The 22,834-nt window shown below is 52.3% G+C and overlaps 10 protein-coding genes across 10 annotated transcripts; 4 read left to right on the plus strand and 6 right to left on the minus strand.

Moving 5' to 3' along the window:
• Positions 1 to 757: 757 nt before the first annotated feature.
• GCG54_00012269 (putative mitochondrial chaperone bcs1) lies at positions 758 to 2,239 on the minus strand (the record flags this gene model as incomplete). The annotated part of the gene is made up of 1 exon (XM_045412150.1): positions 758 to 2,239. One exon carries the CDS (start codon positions 2,237 to 2,239, stop codon positions 758 to 760), a length of 1,482 nt encoding a protein of 493 aa, XP_045261185.1.
• Positions 2,240 to 3,361: 1,122 nt separating this feature from the next.
• On the minus strand, positions 3,362 to 4,327 carry GCG54_00012270 (uncharacterized protein; the record flags this gene model as incomplete). The annotated part of the gene is made up of 1 exon (XM_045412151.1): positions 3,362 to 4,327. One exon carries the CDS (start codon positions 4,325 to 4,327, stop codon positions 3,362 to 3,364), a length of 966 nt encoding a protein of 321 aa, XP_045261186.1.
• A 2,428-nt stretch (positions 4,328 to 6,755) lies between these two features.
• GCG54_00012271 (Leporins efflux protein lepC) lies at positions 6,756 to 8,258 on the minus strand (the record flags this gene model as incomplete). Its single annotated transcript, XM_045412152.1, has 5 exons — positions 6,756 to 6,909; positions 6,967 to 7,064; positions 7,121 to 7,900; positions 7,956 to 8,166; positions 8,224 to 8,258. 5 exons carry the CDS (start codon positions 8,256 to 8,258, stop codon positions 6,756 to 6,758), a joined length of 1,278 nt encoding a protein of 425 aa, XP_045261187.1.
• Positions 8,259 to 8,934: 676 nt separating this feature from the next.
• Positions 8,935 to 10,951, plus strand: GCG54_00012272 (putative transcription factor lepB; the record flags this gene model as incomplete). Its single annotated transcript, XM_045412153.1, has 3 exons — positions 8,935 to 9,102; positions 9,152 to 9,813; positions 9,865 to 10,951. 3 exons carry the CDS (start codon positions 8,935 to 8,937, stop codon positions 10,949 to 10,951), a joined length of 1,917 nt encoding a protein of 638 aa, XP_045261188.1.
• A 317-nt stretch (positions 10,952 to 11,268) lies between these two features.
• On the minus strand, positions 11,269 to 11,865 carry GCG54_00012273 (Flavin prenyltransferase PAD1; the record flags this gene model as incomplete). Its single annotated transcript, XM_045412154.1, has 1 exon — positions 11,269 to 11,865. One exon carries the CDS (start codon positions 11,863 to 11,865, stop codon positions 11,269 to 11,271), a length of 597 nt encoding a protein of 198 aa, XP_045261189.1.
• Positions 11,866 to 12,427: 562 nt separating this feature from the next.
• Positions 12,428 to 14,051, plus strand: GCG54_00012274 (Ferulic acid decarboxylase 1; the record flags this gene model as incomplete). The annotated part of the gene is made up of 3 exons (XM_045412155.1): positions 12,428 to 13,293; positions 13,347 to 13,461; positions 13,509 to 14,051. The coding sequence occupies 3 exons, from the start codon at positions 12,428 to 12,430 to the stop codon at positions 14,049 to 14,051; spliced, it is 1,524 nt and encodes a 507-aa protein (XP_045261190.1).
• A 381-nt stretch (positions 14,052 to 14,432) lies between these two features.
• GCG54_00012275 (uncharacterized protein) lies at positions 14,433 to 16,614 on the minus strand (the record flags this gene model as incomplete). The annotated part of the gene is made up of 4 exons (XM_045412156.1): positions 14,433 to 14,559; positions 14,608 to 15,420; positions 15,473 to 15,704; positions 15,789 to 16,614. Coding segments are annotated over 4 exons (1,998 nt in total), but the record flags the coding sequence as incomplete, so codon positions are not given.
• A 1,180-nt stretch (positions 16,615 to 17,794) lies between these two features.
• On the plus strand, positions 17,795 to 18,360 carry GCG54_00012276 (uncharacterized protein; the record flags this gene model as incomplete). Its single annotated transcript, XM_045412157.1, has 2 exons — positions 17,795 to 18,095; positions 18,155 to 18,360. The coding sequence occupies 2 exons, from the start codon at positions 17,795 to 17,797 to the stop codon at positions 18,358 to 18,360; spliced, it is 507 nt and encodes a 168-aa protein (XP_045261192.1).
• Positions 18,361 to 19,018: 658 nt separating this feature from the next.
• Positions 19,019 to 20,206, plus strand: GCG54_00012277 (uncharacterized protein; the record flags this gene model as incomplete). Its single annotated transcript, XM_045412158.1, has 2 exons — positions 19,019 to 19,297; positions 19,349 to 20,206. 2 exons carry the CDS (start codon positions 19,019 to 19,021, stop codon positions 20,204 to 20,206), a joined length of 1,137 nt encoding a protein of 378 aa, XP_045261193.1.
• A 304-nt stretch (positions 20,207 to 20,510) lies between these two features.
• GCG54_00012278 (uncharacterized protein) lies at positions 20,511 to 22,825 on the minus strand (the record flags this gene model as incomplete). The annotated part of the gene is made up of 2 exons (XM_045412159.1): positions 20,511 to 21,107; positions 21,431 to 22,825. 2 exons carry the CDS (start codon positions 22,823 to 22,825, stop codon positions 20,511 to 20,513), a joined length of 1,992 nt encoding a protein of 663 aa, XP_045261194.1.
• Between the last annotated feature and the right edge of the window lie 9 nt (positions 22,826 to 22,834).

The following is a 22,834-nucleotide window of genomic DNA, read 5'->3' on the forward strand; positions in this document are numbered from 1 at the left end:
TTTGAAGAGCTAGGTGAGATGAGGATAAGTGCTTGTGTCATGTCCGCATTCCCCAAGGTGAGAGTGTTTCGGTGGGCCAAGCTTCGATCTAGAACGAGACCCCCGTTTTCGCATCGGAGTGGCCCCCAGGTTTGCCTCCGGGAACTTTGATGGGTGGATTGAGTGGGATAGCGGGCGTATCGCGACTGGACGATGCTGCGAGTCGGTTTCGGTTCACGAGTTGGCACCGCTATCCGGCCGATTGGGTACCGGGGCCGAGAGTGGTCGCCATATTAGACGATGCAGTCATGATGGTCGATCGGATGATGCCGTTTTGGGTGTACAGCGTAGTAGTTGCCGACGGTGCGATACCATGGGGTGGTCGTACCTGAGAATCCCGCTGCCTTCGATCACAAGCTGAACACCAGACCTACATACGTCTCATATCGAGCACGGAACTTCCCTTGCGGAGAGTACTGCCTCAGCAAGCCGCTGTTGCGGTCCTGCAGAATGCGAAGCCCTTTCTTATGTTGACGTTAACTACCGCGCGCGTCACTGGACAGGTTCGGATGCCGACTCGGACGGACTTTTCAAGATTCCTTATGAAGCAAACATCTTTCAACATGGGTTGACAACCACTCCATAGTTTAATTATCATATGTATTTTACAGTACTAAGGCTTGTACCTGCAAAGTATTCTAAAGTCCCGAGACGCCGTCCAGTGTGCTGTAACAGTAAGGAAATAATCTATGTATGGTACAAGTAATGATACAACTGCTTATGCTCTTCCGTTGGGGTGAACAAACTCAAACTCTTTGTATGGAGTCTTGACTAATTCTTTGTCTACCCACGCCGCTATACTGTTGACAGCATCTTGGGGGCTGTCCAAGTGCGATTGAAAGAAACCCTGCAGCAGCGAGGGCGTAAATGTGTTGTCCGGTATGTGGCTGGCGAACTTGCTAGCCAGGGCGCGAATCTCATCCATGTCCAGGAGCGATGTGCTGCCCAGGTCGGGCGAGAACATTCGCACAAACATCTCTTCGGCAGACTTTTGGCTGATGTTGCCGAGGAGAACCTTCTTGTCCACTCGTCCCGGGCGGACTAGCGCGCTGTCGAGTTGTTCGGGTCGATTGGTGGTCATTATGACGATGCGACCTTCTTGAGAGCCGACACCATCCAGGACGTTCAGGAGGCCTGAAAGCGTGCAGTTCTGTGAATGGTTGCTATCCGGAGAGTGAGATCGGCCGCTTCCGCTGCCGCTTTGTTGGTTGGCGCGGTCGACCCAGACGGCGTCAATGTCTTCGAGAAGGACGACGCAGCGCGGTGGGATCTCTTGGAACATCTGCTCAAGATCTGCATCCGTTGCAACGCTGGGTACCTTGACTTCATAGAGATCCAGGCCAAACTCGCCGGCGATGGCCACTGATAGTGAAGACTTTCCAGTCCCAGGGGGTCCGTAAAAGAGATAACCTCTGCGGTAAGGCATGCTGCGGCTCTGATATCTCATCTGCGTCTTGGGGTCGAGGTAATTCCGTATATCGGCTAGAAGATCTTGCTTGACTTCATTGTCGAAGTGCACGGTATCCAGATGGCGCAAGGGTTTCCGGGCTTTGGGCTTCCACGCCAGACCATAGCGATCCCGGGAGTAGATGATGACGAAGTACTGAGTCTGTCTATCCGCATACTCGCGGCAAGTCTCGATGAAGTTTTGCACCGGCTCCGCAGACCATCCGAAACAGCTGATGGTCAGTTCCTCGCCGCCGATGCCGTCGTAACTCGGGTCGGATAACGAAGAACTGAAGTCTCCAGCCGCGCGCGTGACAACAAGGAGGTTTCCCTCTACCCAAAGCCAACGCGTGTCCCAATGCGGAGAGTACTGCACGGCATGCTTCGTCTTCTTCAGCGCAGCAGCTCGGTCAGCGCCTCCGCGACCGACCTCGGTACGGCCGGTAAAGGATCGGTAATGTTGCGGCCGGTTGGCAAAAACCCATTTCACGACACTGCGGTTGACCGGATCACCTCCGGGAATCGTGACGGAAGCCAGAAAGAAACGACGGATGCAGCCGTAGACTTCGCGCCAGGCGTGCTGCAGGAACCGCCAGGCCGTCGGGATGGTCCCCGCGATGGCGATGAGGGATCCGATTTGTGTGATGTCGAGCTCGGACCATCGGGAGAAGACATCCCTCATGACGCCGACGCCGTGAACCCATGGATCTAGGAGGGCGTGGCTTGCGCCGCCGACGTGGAACTGATGGGACATGGCGCCGTATGACTCGGCCTAGGGAGGGTTGGAACGTCCAATGGGCCGGCGAAGGGCCGGCTGCCGCCCCGGGCAGGGGTGCCGAGGTTCGGAGGCTCGGGGGCTAGAGCGCGTTGTTTATGCCTTGATGTGGCGGCCCCGGCGGAGATGAATGCAAGGAAATTGGGTGCAAGAGACGAAACAGGGCGAACATTAATGCATTGTGGGTGAAAGGAATGACAGGAAAGGGAAGTAAAGGGGTGTACAGGGCGTCAGGGCGTCAGCAATGAGCTCAACGTGTAAACATTTCTCAGGGACTCAAAAGGTTTTTCGGTAATCTCTGGGCGAGCCACAAAACATGAGCCACTGAGTTTATCAGCCACATCGGCTCCGAGGTTGACTGTCGATAAGATAAGATGAGAGATCTCAGGGTATGTACGGCCCGAGATAGTCCGAGAGAGACCAGCTGGGTCCCGAGGTCCCTTGATCCTTGTGATTTTCTCGGAACTTCGGGGAGTTTGGGGGTGATTTTTCCCCTTCCCGTGCCCACTCGTGGACCAACCCCTTTCTCACCCTCTGCCTTGATTTTTGCTGGCTACTGAGTGAGAATCCGACCAGGTCTGAAGACGCCGTCTCTTTTCTCGGTGACTGGCAACTGCGACGTCTTGCTGCCAGTCACGCCAACTTCATAACATGTCGCCCTCCCCAAGTTGAATGTTTTCTATCTACATGACTTTGGGAATGATCTATGTGATGGCCTTCTGACGCACGCACTATTTTGAGCCGCCCGCGCCTATCTCTGCCACCCCGGCACCATCCTGGCACATCTCATGTAAGCGTAACCGCAGCCCGTCTCAGCTAAACATTTGCAGATCATAGCTCGGCAAGTCAACTCTAAACTCAATCCACAGTCACGGATCACGCAAAATCTCTGAACTTGGAACAAAATGTTTGGTGATGCTGAAAAAGTGCATGTACTATTTTGGTTGCTCGGCCGGCCTCTCAGAGCCGCCTCGCGGCACCCCGGCACCCAAGGCCAGAGGTGCACAGCTCCGAACTATGATACAAAGAAGTTTATGTTTGACATGGTATATGTACGCTGTTTTTTTCTGTCTTTCGTGGACTGGTTCCGACGACTCCAGTTTACTGGACGAAGCGGGACTTGGAAGCCCAGCCGAAGGCCTCAACCTCACGCTTGGACATGGCCTTGACGCTCTCGGCGTAGTCGCCGGTGCCGTGGGAGGGGTCGGCGTCGGTGGCCTTGCAGGTGGCACCGGCGTTGTAGTTGCCAAGCTTGCCGTTGACGGCGGAGAACTTCTGCTTCTCGTTGGTGGTGGCGATCATGTTGGTAGCGGCCTCCTCAGTCCAGCCGTTGATGAAGTCACCGTGGGAGCACCAGGCGGGGCCGCAGGCAAGCTTGAAGGGAGCAGTGCCGGACCAGCCGTCGGGGAGGACCTTGCGGAGGTCGTAGCGGATGGAGAAGCGCAGCTGGGGCATGGACTTCATGCCGCTGGGGCAGCTGCCTCCGCGCTTGGTCTTGTAGCCGGTCTCGAGGGTGTCGACGTTGACGCACTGGGGGAAGTAGAGGAGCTGCTGCAGGTGGGTGCCGCAGGTCGAGCTGGGGAAACCGTTGGCGTCGAGGGAGCCGCCGCCGCCGTTCTCGCAGGCCCATGAGACCTGGGCATCGGCGGGCATGGCAGACTCGGTCATGGCGGTAGCATCGCCGGCGACCATCTGCAGGTTCTGGGGAATGGCGACCTCAGCGGGGGTCTCGCCGAGGTTGTAGTAGGCGCTGAAGCGCGAGACGGGCATGGGCTCGTAGGTCTTGCCTCCGTCAGTGGTGTAGAGCGGCGTGGGGATCCAGTAGACGGAGAGATCGTTGGGGTTCTCGGCGTTGGTGCAGCCCTTCTGGAGCTCGGCGCTGGTCTTGGTGTTGATGGTGACGGCGTCGGAGCCGAAGAAAGAGTGCAAGTGAGACTTGTCGTACTGGCCCGGGAAGACGATGGGGTCAATGTTCTTGGTCATGAAGGGAGTGGCGACGTTGACCTGGGTGTAGGCCTGAGCCACACCGGCGAGCAGGCCGGTGGCGAAAAGAATGGAAGAGGACATCCTGTGTCTTGTGAAGTGAATGAACGAACGTTGGATTAGACGAAAACGAGAGAACGGAGGCCGACGGTCAACCTAAATGAATGGAATGGAAGCTGGAGAACAAGAGAACTGGAGTCATGACGATAGTTGGATGGGATTTCACCTTAAGTAGTCAATCAACGATGTTATGCTATTGCCTACCTACACGCACAGAGGAGAATATGTGATCCAACCCCTTCTCCTCATTAATTTCCGTCCACGTTTCGCGCCTTCGTGGAGAACAGGGATGATTCCGAGTGGGAACGGCGGGAAGCAGCGGAGAATTCGGACAAGGGCAGCACCACAATTGATGCGATGGCAGGTTCACGTTGATTGGGCAAACTCTGAACAGCAGCAAGAAAGACGCTAGTGTCGTCTAGCTCCGCCGTGTCCGCTTTAGGAGTTGCGAAACAAGAAACCGTCGAACGGCCTATGGATCTGGCCCCTTAATCAATCTGACAAGAAGCGTAACTGTGTTTGTCTTTTCGGAACCGCCAAGATCGGTTGACATGCTCTCGGTAGCGGACATTTTGCTTTGTTTGACCTGCCAAGAGTGGGCACACTTCCGTATTCACTCGCCTTGGTTGGAATTGTTTGCAGATGCCCCCTGTTTCCCGTATGGCCCCAGTTCCTATTAGAGGGCAGTGATCCAAGGCGGCTGAGACGGATCGAGCAGCGCTTAGATATCCGTCTGGCCCATTTCGCCTTGGTCGGCGCCCTAGTCATGGGGTTCCAATGGCCTGAGAGGTTGCGGTAGGCGCCGGGGTTGCATCTCGTCTGATCCTGATTGCGCCGTTGGCTGCACTCACCACCTGCAGCCCCGTGCACCGGCGTCGAGACGAACATCGGCTCCGAGGGTGCATGACTGCAAATCTCGTCAGGGGTCGTGATAAGCCATGCAAAATGCTGCCCATACGTCATAGACGCAATGTTTCGAGTAGATGCAAGCGCAGCCGAGACGGGAACATTCCGACCATATGCTTGAATGGGCGGTAAGAATGATCTTCAACTAGGCAGGGAAGGGTAAGGGCACAACCGACCGGCCTCGGAGGAGCCCTTGACCTTTGATGCGGCTACAATTTTTTGAGGCTTAGTCGGCTAAAACATGCGAAAGCGAAATTCCATCTCGTCGGGCCCATGCGATCGGTCCAGCCTGTAGCGTAATGAGAAGGACCAGCACACTCGTCAAAAAGCGTCTAGCGTGCTAGGATCGGGATGTGGTGCCGTGCCATCCCGTTGGTCTTCTGCGCGCGTACCTAGTGAACTCCAATGGAACATGAACGCACGGTGTGTTCTTCCTTCTAGAACTTTGCTAGTAGCGCATTCAATGCAGTGAGCAACTTACACACAGGTTCCCCCATGAGCAAGAAAAGGATCGAAAGCAAAGTGTCCTTTCAAGTGGTGGTTTTAGAAGCAAGTTCCCAGTGCTTCTCTGTGTGGCCCAGGAAGTCTCTGCTCCCACCGGCGGCGTGTTCTCAATTTTCTGTTGAAGCGAAGCATCAGATAGATTATTGACAGGGGCCCCTGGTCAATGCGGCTTTGACTTTGACGTTCTGGACTGATAGGGATGAACTCCTCGAACCCATCGAACCTATTCGTGCACGATCGAATTTTCTGTGATCGTACGTGTACAGTCTTGGCTTTTGAGACGATCAACCAAGGGTAGGGATGGCCAATATTTGGCTCTAGTTGACTTTGCATGGTGGGCATTCACCTCGTGTAAGCTAATCGGATGTTGTCCGCTAAGGTTTCTAATGTTCACATTTCGGGAACAGGAAGCTTTACTTGGAAAACTATTGCCGAAGCAATCTCCTGTAGCGTTTTACAGATACAATATTGAAAATGTTACAACATCCAAAGATGGAGTTCGTCATTGGCTTGCGGTTGCAGATGGGCAACGAGAAAGACATAGTGGTCACCCACTTACCGAGAGTCCATGGCGTGCTTTTCAGAGAGGAATGAAGGCTGAAAAGGGGGAATGGCCTTGGTGTTTTGATAGTTCAATGGCTAATGGGCTTCCTGTTACGAGGCAACATCTTATTGATTTCAATAGCTAGCTCATCGTTCTAATGACTTAGTGTGCCGACAGCTATCTACGGATCGTCAATTAAGCTTGAGATTCCCGCACCATTGGTCAAGCTTAAGATCAAGTGACGCGTCACCACTTAAGCTTATCCCCGCGTTCGGCCTCAGAATCCGAAAATTTCTATTACCAATAGGCGAGAAATACTAAAGTAGTACATGTGTCACAATGATGCCCAATCAAGCAACATTGTGATTTCTGCTCAAATGCTAGAAGTCTACAAAAACAGGCATGGCGCGCCCTTGATGACGTGTGTGTGTCCAGCAATATTCAGGTATCGCGCTCCTTTTCCTTTCCAAACGCACACCGAACCATATGATCAATAGTCTAAATGACTGCCCAAATGTTGCGGTCCAACCTCAACCGAGCGATCACGAGAATTACGGCGCCGAGAATGAGAGTTGCGCCCGTCCACATAGACAATGCCAGGTATCCCGAGTGACTGAGAATTTGGCCGCTGATTGGTGGGCCGACAAGTGCACTGGATATACAAACGTCAGAATTTACGAAAGATTTGAGGCGTTGGAGGAAAACTCACGTCACCGATATGGATCCCATCATGAACCCTACCGCGAGACCTTGGCTTCGGTGGTGGGCAATCTTGCCGACACACGCTCCTTGCAAACTCATGACAGCCTGGCGAGAAACGAGTCAGTGAACATGCCGCAAACTCCAAATTGGGAAAACCGTACGCCGGAGCAAAAGCCATACGCCAAACTCCACACGGCCAGGCCACCGAGAGTCGTGGCGGCCGTCCAGCAAAACCCGACAATTCCGGCAGAGAGAGTTGCGACCGCGCACATATTGAAATGTCCATATCGATCTGCAACGAGGCCGGGAATGACTCTGCCAAAGAAAGAGGCGGCATTGAGCCCGGATAGAAGATAAAATGCAGTGGAGGAAGTCAATCCCTGGGCGATGCCGAAGGCCGATACGTAAAAGAGGGGTGTGAAAAGACCGAAGTACCCAATTGCAAGTCCGCCGCACAAGAGCATGAAAGACTTGTTCTTGAGAACGGAAAAGTCCGTTTGCTTTTCAGATTGTGTGTCGTCGGTCGTAGGCTGGTCACCTTTTTCGTTGCTATCGGATGCGGGCTCAGCTGGAGGGGCCGGGGATTTGGCGGCGGGTGCATCGACGACTGTTAAACATGCGGCCCCGAGCAAGGGGATCATGGTGAATGCGATGGCTCGCATTGTCCAGCCGAAGCTGATTTTCCGATGGTTGAGAAGTTGTTCGAGCATGATCGGCCAGATGATGCCCCCGATGGAGGAGCCTCCGATGGTGAGGCCGAGAGCTAGACCACGGCGGTGGGGCATGCGGCGGGAGACGACGGCGACTGGCGGGCAGAAGATGAGGGACATGCTGATGCCGAGAAGGACGCCTTGGGCCAGAAAAGCCTGGTAGTATTCCGTGCATAGAGATGTCATGAACAAGGCGAGGAGTTGCCCGATACTACCGACGCACAAGAGGATCTTCGAGGACGTTAGTTCCCTTGTCAGACATATTCAATGATGCCAAAGTCCGTACCGTAGGGCCGACTCTGTCGCAAAGCATCCCGGACACGGGTGCACAGAGGTACAGAATGAAAATAGAGACCGAACCAATCCATGATATGTCGGATTCGGATTTCTCAAAGTACGATTGGTAGTATTCTTGGAAGACGCCGAAGGCATTGAGAAAGCCCACCGTACAGAAGAGAGAGAGGGCTGCACCAAAGACAGCGAGCCATGACCGGAAACTGATTTTGTGTTAGTGCGCAAGGACGTCGGGAACGATCCGGGAATAAGGCACATACCTGTCGTGGCCTGGCGGAGGGCGAAGTGCGTTCATGATGATTTGGTGATGAAGGCACTGAATAACTCTTGAGCTGATTGTAACTTCTTAGTGATTAATCCAAACTTGTCATGATGGTGATATCACTTATATATATCAAGCATCGTGTGAATACTCAATGCTGTGTGTTAGTCCGGCGCAGTAGTGAGGTAGCGTAAGGTAGCGTAAGCTCAGCCGCGGATAATCCGCGGAGGGCGCTCCATCCTCCCGTGGAGCATCCACGGACGTCCTTGTCTCACTTTCCCATCAGCATGTCCGTCGTCCTTGACTGACTTCTTTCACCATCCGGCCACAGACCATCAGAATAATGAAGCGTAGCACAGCGTCACAACAGGAAGAGTCCCAAAAGCGGCGGCGACAGCCGCAGGTCTCGTGCGACTCCTGCCGAAAGAAGAAGTTGAAGTGCGACCGTGGGGACCCTTGCTCAAGCTGCCTCATGCGTGGGTTGCCCTGCACCGGACAGCCAAGCCCGCCAAAGGCAGCGACGAATTCAAGGTTAGGTCCTCCTTCTCACATGTTTGTTCATTATTGACGTATAGAAAGCCCCGCCATTGCAGTGCCAAGCCCGCAGCACGATGACTCCATTCTTAGCCGGCTCCGGAGGCTGGAGCAGGCGGTATTCGGCTCCGGGCCCACCCCGGCCAACGGATCTTCCGCGGAACCCGCCTTGACGATGTTTGACTCTCGCGTTGGCGATATGGGCAGCCAAAACGTCAAATCTGTCGCAGTCAGCTCTCGGAAGTCTTCGCCCCCCCGTTCATCAACCAGACCGGTGACGATCAATGAGAGGCAGCAGACAGCGAAGTTTCTCGACTCCACGTTCACACGGCATGGCCTGAACGTGAGTGAAATGTCTGAGTGATACTCTACAATATTGCTAATAAGTTCAGATCTCTCTACCTCACGATAAACTGGATTACCGCATCACCAATATCTCACAATTCCCACGAACACCGTCCACAACGACACCAGGCCATACACCGACAGACGATGCAGACGGACGAGCATCGACCTGGCTCATGACGCGAGACGAAGCGATGTCGCTTCTCGAAGACTTCACCAACAACCCCTTCCACATGCTCCCCATCATTCACGCGCCAACGACTCGGGCCATGATCGATACTTTCTACAACACCCTGTCTGAAGGCGAAGACCCGAGCGCAGCCCAGGCAGCCTTGATCCTCAGCATCGCCGCCACCAGTGCCTTCTTTTTCAATGAGAACTCCAAGGCTTTCAGCACGTTTTCCTCGTCCGAGGATGCGACGCAAACCGCTCTGGGCTGGTTCCGATCCGCGCTCAACATTCTTGATCAGTCACAGCAGATCACCTACGGATGTCTGGCAGAAGTTCAAGCAAGAACGATACTGGCCTATCTGATTTACAACTTTGAGGGGTGTTCGGGGCGGTTCAGATTTCTTCATTCCTGTTCTCTGGCTTCTGCACGGGAAGGGTTGGTTCATCTTGTTGACTCACCCAACTCGGAGCAACAGGACGATGCCACCACCAAGGAGATCAAGAGGCGCGTGTGGTGGCACATTGCTGCTACAGATTGGTAGGTGTTCACAGTGTAACATTGGAACATTCAAACCCTAATCATTTCTAGGATGCTCGGTCTCATGGGTGGGCCAACGGATGGGACTTACAGCGTTCAGCCGAGACAGATGAACGTCAAGTACCCGCGCAACATCAATGACGACGCCAACAGTCTCGCCGACGAAAACATCGACCATCCATCGGATGCGGCGACGGGCATTTCATGCTTTCTCCGACGAATCCAGCTCGCCGAAATCACCCGCTCCATCATCGATGCCAGGACACCCGGCGCTCCTGATGCAGAGATTACAGACTATGATCAAGTCACCCAACTTGATCGTCTCTTTGCAGATGCCCTCGCAGAGCTCCCAGAGTTCCTTCGTCCCGACGGACCGATCTCGCCGAATGCACCTCCGCATCTCCACCTGCAGAGAGACGTTGTTCTCCTTGGTTTTCACTCTAGACGTGCCAGACTGCACAGGCCTTTCCTGCTTCACGATGCTCAAGACGCAGCTTATGAGCGCTCACGAGACATCTGCCTGAAGTCGGCCCGGACAGTCTTGTCGATTGCCATCCGCTTGTTGAAGGGATCACAGAAGAGAGAGCCCATTCGTGCATACAATGCGAGAGCCATGGGCCGCCGGCTGGGATGTGTCATAGGACACATGTTCATGGCATGCACCATTCTTGCTTTGAACGCAGGCTTCGACACCAGTCGCGACCAGCCGAGAGGAGATGCGCGAAGGGATGGAGTGATCACAGATGCCACGGCAGAGACGCATGCTGAAGTTGCCCAAGCATGTCGTGCTCTAGCATCAGCGGGAGAAGAGTCTGCTGTTGCGGCGAGGCTAGTTCGGAACTTGGCCTGCGTGCTCCGTCGGTATCGGATCCAAGGCGTTGACGACGTAGAAGGGTCGGAATCGGAGCATGCTCCCGAACCAGCTCTATCTGATATTCAGGACGGCCCTACGGCCTTCGGTAAATACTTGGATGTGGGAGACATGGCCTTTGGTGTTGATTACGTAGGGATGTTTAATGATGATCTTGGCTTGGATGGGCTGTGGAATGGGATTACAGGAGACACATCAGCGGCATATGGTTGGGATCAACTGTTTGCAGGTCTGGATACATATTGTGGCCAAACATCGGCGTTTTGAGTAGACTTCTGCCATCCAGGCGGGTAGCGGGCATACCTAGACGATAGCAGGGGCAACGATGACAAACACGATTATAGTAACAGGGACTACAGGGGACGACGAGGGTGATGAGCATAGTAGAATTATGTAGATGAGGTAAACTATTCAAAAATAACATGGGTTCTCTTCCCGGTTAGTCAGGTGTATCGGCTCCGATAGCATAATTCTTTAAATGCGCCGCTCGTGTCACATCTGCAAGACAAGTCAACGGGTATGAATCTCAAAGCTTCTCTCTTACTTGATTCTAATGGCACAATATGATACAGATTCTATGTCTATCAATTAGACGACGTCTTTGCCATCCCGTCCCACCTCTCAAACGCCCTCGAATCCAAATCGAACAAATCCAGTAGCCTCCCTACCATCTGATTGAGAATATCATCAATCCCCGATGGCTTCGTATAGAAACCCACAACAGGCGGCGCGATAATCGCCCCGGCCCTCGTCACTTCCAACATGTTCCTCAGATGAATCTCGCTAAACGGTGTCTCTCGCACCGAAAGCACCAGCCGCTTCCGCTCCTTGAGACATACGTCGGCTGCTCGCGTGATCAGGTCGTCGCAGATGCCCGCGTTAATCGCCGCTAGTGTTTTGACGGAGCACGGAGCGACGATCATACCATCGACCCGGTAGGACCCGCTCGCTATCGGCGCGGCGAGGTCGTGGGCGCTGTAGGCGTGGTCCGCGAGAGCTTTTACTGCGGACGGGGTGTAGTCTGTCTCGTACTTTATTGTCTCCGCGGCCCACTTGCTGATGATGAGGTGTGTTTCCACGTTGAGGTGACGGAGGGTCTGGAGGATGTGGATGCCGATCTGGGCGCCTGTTGCGCCGGTGATGGCGACGATGATTTTTTTGCGGGGGTAGGTGTCTCTCATTTTGGCTATGTGGGAGCTGTGAAAGTAATCGGAAACTTGATCAGAATTCGGGTATAGAATTGTACTCTAAGATTGAGTAATCGCAGTTGATGAGGGGCTTGCTGTGTCGTTTGAGGGTATTTGTTGACTTCTGTTGGATATGTCCCGACAGAGTGATGGGTTCCTCGATATTTATCAGGACCTACCGGCGCTCGCTCGGAGTGCCGGTAGTGATCTCCTCGAACGACGAAATGTCCGAGACCCGCAAGATCGGCATCATCGAACATAATGCGCGAGAGCCAAGGCCAATCAAGCTTTCTGGACTTGCTTGTGATGGGGAATCTCATGATCTCGGGGAAATCGGAGTGGACCTTGCCTCGCACTTCAGTCTCTCGGCGAATTCGGCCCCACATCTTCCCTCCTTGCCAGCGTCCGCAATTAAGATGGCTACGAGATATAAATGATGGATGCTTGGCTGCGTCAGTTGAATTTTTGGAAGTCAGGATCATCATAAAGTAAACTCACAACATCTTCAGAATCTTAAGAAACATTTATAGATCAAAACTTCATACAATCTCACAACATGTCTTCGACAAATCCGCAAGACCTCCCTCACATGAACTTCCGCTCCTTCGTGGAAGCCCTCAAAGCCGATGGCGACCTCGTCGAGATCAACGAAGAATGCGACCCCAACCTCGAAGTCGGCGCCATCATCCGCAAGGTCGTGGAAAGCGACGAGCGCGCCCCTCTCTTCAACAAGCTCAAGGGCCAGGATGATAACGGCCTCTGGCGTATCCTCGGCGCGCCCAACTCCCTCCGCGCCGACCCCTCGCAGCGATACGGTCGTCTGGCGCGTCACCTCGGCCTTCCACCTACCTCAAGTATGAAGGAAATTCTCGACAAGATGGTGGCCGCCAAGACCGCGACGCCTATCCCTCCCGTCGTCGTCGAGTCAGGCTCCTGTAAGGAGTTCCGCCTCACCCCCGATCAATTTGACCTCACAAAGCTTCCTGCCCCGATGTTGCACCAGTCCGATGGCGGAAAGTATATCCAGACGTACGGGATGCACATCGTGCAGTCGCCGGATGGCAAGTGGACGAATTGGTCCATAGCCCGCGCCATGGTACATGACAAGAACCACCTGGCTGGTTTGATCATCGAGCCGCAACATATCTGGCAGATCCACCAGATGTGGAAGAAGGAGGGCAAGGATATGCCGTGGGCGCTGGTGTTTGGTGTACCCCCGGCGGCAATTATGGCTGCAAGCATGCCATTGCCTGGAGGCCTGTCAGAAGCTGAGTACATTGGCTCGCTCGGCGGCGCGGCGTTGGAGGTTGTGAAGTGTGATACCAATGACTTGTACGTGCCGGCGAATAGTGAGATTGTCTTTGAAGGTGTCTGCTCTGCGACGGAGACAGCGCCTGAAGGACCATTTGGAGAGATGCACGGGTAAGTGGCCACTGTTTAAAAAGTTGGGATGTGAATTATGCTAATGACGACAGATACGTTTTCCCTGGCGAAGCCAGACCCCAGCCAAAGTACAAAGTCGATCGCATCACACACCGCAAGGACGCTATCCTGCCCGTTTCCAACTGCGGCAGACTCACCGATGAGACAGTAAGCCTTGCCTCCCTCTACGCAATCCAATCGAAAACTAACACAAGAAGCACACAATGATCGGACCCCTCGCTGCCGCCGAGATCGGATTTCTCCTCAAGTCCAAGGGCGTCCCCATCAAGGAAGCTTTCTCACCCTTCGAGTCTCAGGTGACATGGGTCGCTCTTCAGGTCGACACCGAGAAGCTGCGAGCAATGGAGACCAACGCCAAGGACTTTTGCCGGACGATCGGTGATATCGTCTTCAACGACAAGGTTGGGTACACAATTCACCGCCTCGTCATCGTTGGCGAGGACATTGATGTGTACAACTTCAAGGACGTCATCTGGGCGTTCTGCACGAGGTGCCGTCCCGGCTTGGATGAGTACCACTTTGAGGAGGTCCGCGGGTTTCCGCTGATTCCGTACATGTCTCACGGAAACGGGGACAAGCACAATGGAGGAAAGGTCGTGTCGGACTGCTTGATGCCTACGGAGTACACGACTGGTAGAGACTGGGAGGCCGCGGACTTCAAGGAGTCTTTCCCTGCTGAAGTGCAGGAGAAGGTTCTGCAGAAGTGGGAGGCGATGGGTTTTACTGAGAGAAAATGAAGCGTCAAAGACGGATACATGACATATTTACTAGAACTTTATAGACACCACTAAACGATAGAAGATAAATTGTAGACCTTTCACTGCCTAGACAAGTCAAACAGTTTCACAGGGAAAGATCTGGGACCCGGAATTCATGTTATACTCTGTAGTAAGTCGTACCCAGTATGTTCAGGCATATGAGCCTTTATTATGGCGTTAGGCTCTTTTACTCAACCATCCATGACTGTAACAACATCTGTCTCATGTTGAGGAGATTTCATAGTCCCCCGTATGATGATACACAGTAGGCAAATACAACAAGCACCTGTCCGATGCGAGCTAAACTTTGCCCATTAGGTCTGGAGCCAAAGTGGTGTTATACGGGTCTTTTAATTATACTTAGATGATTGGAAGAAATGAGTCTCCAGAGAAACTCTGATCTGACATGATGTAGTCAAAGGCGCCAAGCGGTGACATATCGAAGTTGAAAGGAAAGGACCAGTCGTCCGCACCCATATTCCAGAAGCTGAACAGTCAACTTTCTAATTCAACGTTGCCTAAGATGAGGACTCACCTATCCTGATCTCCTTGTTGATCTGGGTTCTGACCAGAGTTGTTCTCCGGTGGTGGATCGTTTGTGTTAACCGCATCTACATTGCGACCCCGGGAGGTCAAGTCGCTATCCGCTAAACGCTGAAGAGTTTGAAGGGCTTTCAGTGCCTTTTTCAGAGTCTCGGATAGATGCCCCGAGCTATCAGACATCGAATCTGGGTCGGAATCCGAGAGACTTGTAATCATCTCGTCTTGTAAGGTCCGTGTCTCCGGTAAGTATCTCGTTTCGCGCATCAGACTAAGCAACAACACTGAAGTGAGCCCATTATGAATGAAAGCCCAGGAACGTCTCGCGTGGCCCGTTATTGTTCTCAATCGGACGTATGCTCGAACACTGCGCCGGAGCGAGTCTCGAAACTGTTCCAGAATGACAGATCGGTCAGCATCATTCACTTGCCTAGAACTGGAACTAGAGATGAACGGTCGACAAAGAGTAGATACGACGAAATTCTTGTGCAGTTCAAAAGCGTAAAACTCCTGCAGTTTGCGGATTGATTTCCCTTTTTGAGGATCAGTAAGGTGTGGTGATAGGGAGATCTCCACTGAACGCAAGTCGTCGAGCATGGCCAGCGGTTGGCTTGGAAGACCTTCTCGAGAAGACACATGACGTAATGTGACGTGGCATAGCCAGTTCATTGCTTCCAGATACGATATCTTGCCATTGATGGGGGGATTAGTGAGAGGCGGTAGGTCTTCTTCGAAATCCATCTCATGAGACGCTGGCGGTCGGCCGAACGCAAGTGCCAGAAGAGCGTCTTGCCAGACGATAGCCAATCTGTAGTTGGTGAGACTGAATTCGTTATGTATTAGTGGAGAATTGCACCTACCTCAGATACTTGGCCTCTTCTGGAGGGATCAGTGCAGGCACCAAGCGGTCGGGTTTCTTGTGGATGCCAAGGCACTGGGCGAGACGGATTGTGGTTCCTCCCAGAACCCATGCTGCTTGTGGTTTCATGTCGTTTTGCAACACATTTCCAAGAAGAAGCAAGGTTTGGATTGCTTCTTTAGTTGGCTTCGCGAGATAGTCGGTGCATCTGAGAAGGTCGAAGGCGTGTTTTGCTAGAGCTTGTCAGATCGAGAGCGGTGGGGGAGGAAGATCGAGCAATGCAGACAATGAGACACCAAAGTAAATGTGCGACTCACTGTGCTGCTGTGACAAGGCTAGCCTTTTATGAAACGACAGTTCCGAAAACTGAGCACCAGTCGCCAGAATCGCATGAAGCAGGCAGAGCCACCAGGGGTCTTCTGGACATTCTGAGACCGCAACGCGTCCAGACGTGACAAGAGCGCAAGCTCTCGCCTCGATATGATCTAGATTGTACGTGATGACGTGAAACGGATGGGCTCTTTGCCGGAATACCTCAAACAGCCGGACAATCTCCTGGTCACTTGGCAAGGAGCTAAATGACATCGCAGACGATGCTGTGTCGTCGCTGATCCCTAGGAGTGGCAGAATGCCGGTTTCAAAAGCAGACTGGCGGGCTGGATCATCTCGTGAGCGAGGAGACCGCTGTCTGGCCATGTTCACCACTGAATTATCGGCAAGAAAAGTAGTATCCCCGTTGTTTGCCACCGCAGTCCCATGACTCGATGATCCGCTTGGATTTGGAGATGCAGCGGTACTGGGGCCTGGGCTGGCGTTTACATGGTCTTGATATGCATCTGAAGTTGAAAATGATGTTACGTCGTGCCGATTGCGGTCAGATCCCGGACTGCGAGTCGGCGGGTGAAGCGTCCTGGACCTAATGGGGGATCTGGCCCCAAGGGATGTGCGTGGTTCGTAGCTGCACAAGTCCGCATGACCTCGTTTTGAACAGGTCAAACACGGACGTCCCTTATCGCACTTGACCTTGCGTTCACGGCATGGTAGGCATGACTTAGGGTTGCCCCGAACACCGTTTTGCATGCGTTGACGAGATCGCAGGATATCCTTCAAAGTGGTCTCCGTGGCACTCGGAGTGCTCGGAAACTGTTGGGCCGAGTCTGTCATACCACCTTCGTCTCAACACAACTCAATCAGCTCTACAGCCAGTGAAGCAGATGTCGGCAAAACCGCGGAGTTGAGTTCGGTGAGTTGAACAGGCCTACAGCGGCGAAACGGTGGTAACAGGTTGCAGAACAGGCCTGATGCTGGAGTTGTCGCGTGAGCAAAGGTGATATCGGAGTATCGGGGAATGCAGGAACCCTCGCCCAGACCAATGTGCCAAGCTTGGTTTGAGGTTGTTGGCATGATCGCGATATTCGGGATAACGTTGATTGAGGTTAAGCTAGGGGCCCACTTAGCGCCGGTTTCGGAATTCGGCTCGGAGAAACATCGTTATGGGGTTCGAATTGAAGGGGCTTAGATGAGGCCCTCACTTATCAAGCAAAGCAAGGGCACCTGGGTGACCAAGGAAATCGGACTTTCTAATAATTTGAGGAGAACTGGCATGCGGCACGAATGCCCATTTTCCGATGTCTGATGGCGAGTTGGCAGGGGTCCGCTTACCTTAGGATGTGAGGGCACATTAAGGTACGGAACTTACATTAAATGTGTTCGACGACATACATCTGCAATGTTCACTCGCTCTCATGAATTAATTCTATCTCATTTGTTATTAATCTGATAAGCCTGTAAAGATATAATTCAAGGTCTAAGATCGAAGAATTTATCGATGCACAAAGAGCGTCCCATAGTCTGGAACTTGAGAAACATAGAGAAGCCAAGGGTTTCCTGCGCCTGCTGCAAAGAAGGAATCAAGGGCGGAAAGAGTGCCTCATTTCCAAGCCTTTTAGCTCTTTTCTTTGTATCTCTTCAAAGCTGTAACGTGGAGCGCCGTTCCATTCTCAGGTGCGCACAGGAACTTGGGAAGGTGCCCTCCTTTCTCGTCAGTCGAGTCCCAATACTCGGATTCTCTCCGGGTCACCGTTCGTGAAAGCGAGGTTGCCTAGGTACCTGAACCCCGACTCGACTCAGATGTTTGCAAAATTTTCTGAGGCAGGAGGTCGTCTTGTCTGAGTGTTTTCACCTCGGTCCTTGCGCTTTCAGGCTGACTTCTTTTATTTCATCTCCACCCAAACGCCCTCGCCTCGAATCTCCCACGACTTGAAGTTTTTCGCTCCTGACATCGCAACAAATTGTATTGAGAAATACGAAGTCATCGCCGATCATGGGGGACTACATCAAGAAGGAGGCCAGCGATGCCCATCTGCCGACGAACCAGGATTTCATCACCATCTCACACGGTTCCAGAACCCGCGTGATCCCGAAGCCAGCCAAATACGCCATGCTGGACAGAGCCATTCGCGACCATTTCTACATCCCCGATGACAAGAGAATCAGAATCTATTTCATTCCCAGCTGGATGGAGAAGGAAGTCGAGCTTGACTTGAACTGCTTCTGCCTAGTCGCCAGTCATGACTCTCTTCGTGTCGATGTCGCGCAGACCGTTCTCGTCCGGGTCAAGGATGGTATGTCTTCCGAGTCCCACCCGCTGTCATTGATCGCATCTAACACCCAATCGCTCTAGTCGGAATGGAGCACACCTACCTCATCGACAGCTGGTGCCCATTGGGAAAGGGGCTTGAGAAGTTTCGCCCCCGAAACGTTGCGCTCTTGTACAACGGTGTACTAGTTGAGGATTTTGACACTCCTGAGGCCCTGAAGGCAACCGGTGGAAGCATGCTCATGGAGCTCCTCTTTGTCCCTATGTGGCCTACGATCAAATGCGATTGAGGATTTTTCGAGCAGCAGCAAGAAGCTGCCATCGCAGCCTTTCTCTAAATATTGGGAAGGTTGCCGACAAGGGAGGAAAGATTACTCAACCAGAGGTTCTTTGGAATTGAATTTGTCACGGATACCACAGCATGGAAGCATCCAGCAATGGCTCTGGGGAATTGACGAAGGATATATGCGTCAAAGACCTTGTATTTTACTCGTAATGCTGACCAAGGAAAGCTTCGCGTCAAGACATCCTAAGATACCATTGAAAGCCTGTATTACGTAGAACCATCTCCCATTGTCCATTTGGTCATTTTGGAATTTCAACCTGAAAATTACACATGCGTAGAGCTGCCTACGTAGTTGACAGTCAGCCTAGTAAGAATAATAAGGAACAAGTCGAATGACATTGTACCTTTTCATGGATGATGAAGGTCGAAGATGGCTATTCGCAGCCACAGAACGACGACAGCTTGTTGCAGCCCGTCAAATCATGCAGACGGCCCGGCAGACGGCCCGGCAGACGGCCCAGCAGCCAGCCCGTTTGATGAATCTCCACCAGCCCCTGCACCCAATTCGATCCCTGTCAGCGTGGCTCGCTGATTCATTTCCTTTCACACATTCTATGAATCGACAATAACGTTGAGCGTGAGACTGCGCTGAGCTCTTCAATATGGCATCCGCGGGGTCCCAAGTGGAAATTGCACCACCGACAAAGGACGCCAAGGTCAAGCAAGACCCTGTGGAGGAGGATAAGTACGAGCGCGAGCCCTGCGAAGCCGTCGACGATCTGCGCACAACGTGCATATTCACCGCGCTTTCTGGGCTCTTTCTATCCGAGAAGTATGCCGACATGACCATCACCTGCAATGGCAGCACTTTCAAGGCTCATCGGGCTATTGTATGCCCCCAGTCGTCGTTTTTCGACAAGGCCTTCTCCGCCTCATTCAAGGTAGCCATCCGACTGACTTTGCTAGGAATAGTAGCTGACAAGAAAGGATAGGAAGCCGCCTCAGGAACCATCGACTTACCAGACGATGAGCCCTCTATCTTCCGACGCTTGCTTCAGTTTCTATATACGGGAAACTACGATGATGGAGTCACGCCGACGCTTGGAAAGCCGGCAGCGATTTCGTTGTTGCAGCCTGACGAGGTTGCCGACGAACTCAACGCACCGATTGGCGTTGAAGATCCCCGTAGGGGGAAAAAGGTCCCAAGAAGGACGTCCACCAGCTCAAGTCACCCTAGCCACTCGGCTGAGAACCCGGATGGCAGCGGCGCCGATACGACTAGCGTCACCGACGATGAGAGCTTCTCCGGCTCCTCGGGGTTCGACCCGGGCTACATAAGGAGACAGCCATCGAGCATCGAGCCGGAAGAGGAATACAATGAATTCTCCGGCGAGAATGTGGCCGATGAGCTCGCGGACGACGCAGACGACACCATCAACAAAAAGCTATCGCAATCCGAAGGAGCGGGCGACGACGTAGTGACCCTAGTAAAGAAGGAGCTTTACGGTGCTCGAGATGACTTGTTCCTGCCCCTGCGTCTATATGTCATGGCCGACAAGTATGACGTGCCAGCACTCAAGCTGTTGGCTCGAGAGCGCTTCTATCGATCGGCGGAACTGAATTGGGAGGTCGCGGACGAGTTCCCTGCTGTCGTTGATGAGTTGTATAGCGACACCATTGAGACGCATTCTGCGATGCGAGATATTGTATGCCGGTTAGTTGGAAACCAAGTGGGAAACGTGCGAACGAGGGAGAGGATGGAGTGGGTTATGAAGAAGCATGGCGAGTTCGCGGTGGGCGTCATGAATTATTACATCTTGTCGAAGGATGGAGAATTTGCCTGGTCATGATGGGGCCTTGTCGATGGCATAGAAAAATTGTTCCCCAGGCACTTCTTCAAGGATAATGTCCAAAATTTAGTCAGCCAGGGAAAATCCCTTGCGACGTCGATTACTGACATTTGAAGCAAAAGTATTAGGGTGGCTATCTCAAGAAATAAATATTACAATATCATATCAAACGGTGTTGATTCTTTTGAGAGCTACGAAATAATTGAATTGGGACTTCTCATGGAGCAAAAGGGTCTCGATAACTCGCACGTGAACAGAATATCTTAGTGGCAGTTTGTGACTGCTGATTGAAGCTATGAGCCCCTTACATCGTGAGATTGTAATTTGTGTCTTTCCTCTTAAGCTCAATCATGCCACAAGGCAACCCCAAAGACTCGACCGTATCAAAACTTCGGATTGTTTTGTCGTCATGCGTGAGAATGAAGGTACCAGGCTTGCAATTTCGCATATTTCCATACCGATAAAGAAGCCCACCAAATGGTTCCCAACTGTCAATCACAAATTTGTCACCTACAAATGAGAAGTGAGACATGTTGTCATCGGATAGCAGAAGCCACTTACCTCGGGCGTCTACTATGTGAATGAGAACCTTTTCTGGGAATCGAACCCAAATGGCATGGCCTTCACTCAACACCTCAAAGGAGTCCTTCACAAGCTCGACCTCCGTATCTTTCCATCTGATGTATAGACGAAATATTTGTGAATCTTTTATATCAAGCAGTCTGCAAACGGTTTGCTGAAGGTCGTGCCAGGTTTCCGGCCTCTGAATGAGGACCTTCCGCTGACCAAAGCAGATGGCCACGAAGCAGTGAGAGACGTCTGTAGACGGAGTGAATGGCTGGACACTGAGCGTCGGTGAGCTGGAACGGGAAGTTGTGGGTGCTCCCATTATGCCAAAATTCTGAGGTTTTATTGTACAAGAGTAACCAGCTTTAGCACAAGTTAGCGCTGAGAAAGGATGTTGTGTTGCCCAGGGGTAGAGGGAGCATTATATAACCTTACTCACCTCTTAGAGCTAGCCACTGGAACAAATTGGCAAAGCAGGAAATGCCCTTTTTAAGGTTATCCTCTCGAGTTTGGCTATGAACCTTCACAGGGTGTTACTCAGCGACCAGGTCTCGGGTATCGATTGAGGGGAATCTTATTATCAACTTCAAATGTAATTGGGTCACACGGTGATCAGAGACCTCAGATGAAGGTCAAGTTCCGCACATGCTCATTTACATACATGGGTACAAAGTCGGCAGTCATGTACCAACCGGGCTTCTTCATGCTATCACTGACTCTCAATCCGTTGATGACAAGGTTCTCGAACCTTACGAACTCAACCCCACGAGTTTCATTAAAACCAGTCATTATAGCCGTATTTGCATTCTCTCCAGAGTACACCAGATCCCTGATAGTAACATTGGAGATGCCTCGGCCAGGTGATGTATTGTACTTCTGGTTGTACATCACCATCATGGTGATGACCTGGCCCATTCTGAAATCCTCAACACGAACATTTTCAATAAGAACGTCTTTGATGAGGTTGCTGTCCCCTGGGTTGATCGCGATCGCGCCCTGGTATCCCATCTGGAATTCGCGGTGGTCCATGATGTCGATGTCACGGATGGTGATGTCTGACATGGTCTCGGGGTTGATAGAGTTACCATGGGTGCCAATGTTGATAGGATGTGCCACATCTGCCCATAAAGCTGCGTTCTGGATGGTGATATTGGTGCTGTCGCCGTACCAGTCATTGCGATGATTGTACAGCGCGATACAGTCGTCCGAATTTCTCATAAAGACTCCGTCAATAAGGACGTTCTTGCTACTGTATAGATCAATGCCATCGCCCCACTGAGTTGCACTGAAAGAGCGAAGTTTGCGAATGGTCACGTCTTCTGCTTCAGCAGCGTTGAAAGTGTAGTGAGTCGGATTGAGGACGGTGATGGAATCGATGGTGATGTTTTTCGACCACTGTGCCGATATGGCTCCCACAGGTGTGCGGTACAGGATTCCGTGACCGCGGATGGATGCTGACGTGACGTTATCAAGTGAAACAGCGGCATTCAGGACTGCGCCTGCCTCTAAATAGAGGGTTTGGCCGGAGGTGATATTGAGAGTCGAGCTCAGCGTGTGATAGCCAGGGCCGTAGTAAATGATGTTTGGATCATCTTTGGACGGGAGGCCTTTGAGAATGCGGTTGGTGATTATGTGCAGAACATCAAAGACTGAGTTGGTGGTTTGAATCAGGATATCCGTAGGCTTGGTCAAATTGAAGCTCAGCGAGTTTCCTTGACGGTTCGGAATGATACCATAAGAGTCTGGCCGAATGCGAGGAATCGTGATGTCTCCAGAATTGTATGTGACTGAAATTTCCACGTCATCATCAAAATCGAACATGGCCAGAGAGCTGGGGTGGACCATCGCAGATCCGGTCGTGATGTTGATCTCATGGAGGTTCACGAGATATGTAGACACCGGTTGCCACTCTCCGTCTGGCTTGCGCACGTTGATTGTGTAAGAGGTTGACTGTTTAACCTCATCAGGTATGGGGTAAGTCTGCAAGCTGGATGCACCACTTATGATACCAGCCAAAGCCAATATCGCGGGACCAAAATGATGAGGCAACATCGTGACTGT

The sequence above is a fragment of the Colletotrichum gloeosporioides genome, assembly GCF_011800055.1.
Source record: "Colletotrichum gloeosporioides strain Lc1 chromosome Unknown consensus_65, whole genome shotgun sequence".
Lineage (NCBI taxonomy): Eukaryota > Fungi > Ascomycota > Sordariomycetes > Glomerellales > Glomerellaceae > Colletotrichum > Colletotrichum gloeosporioides.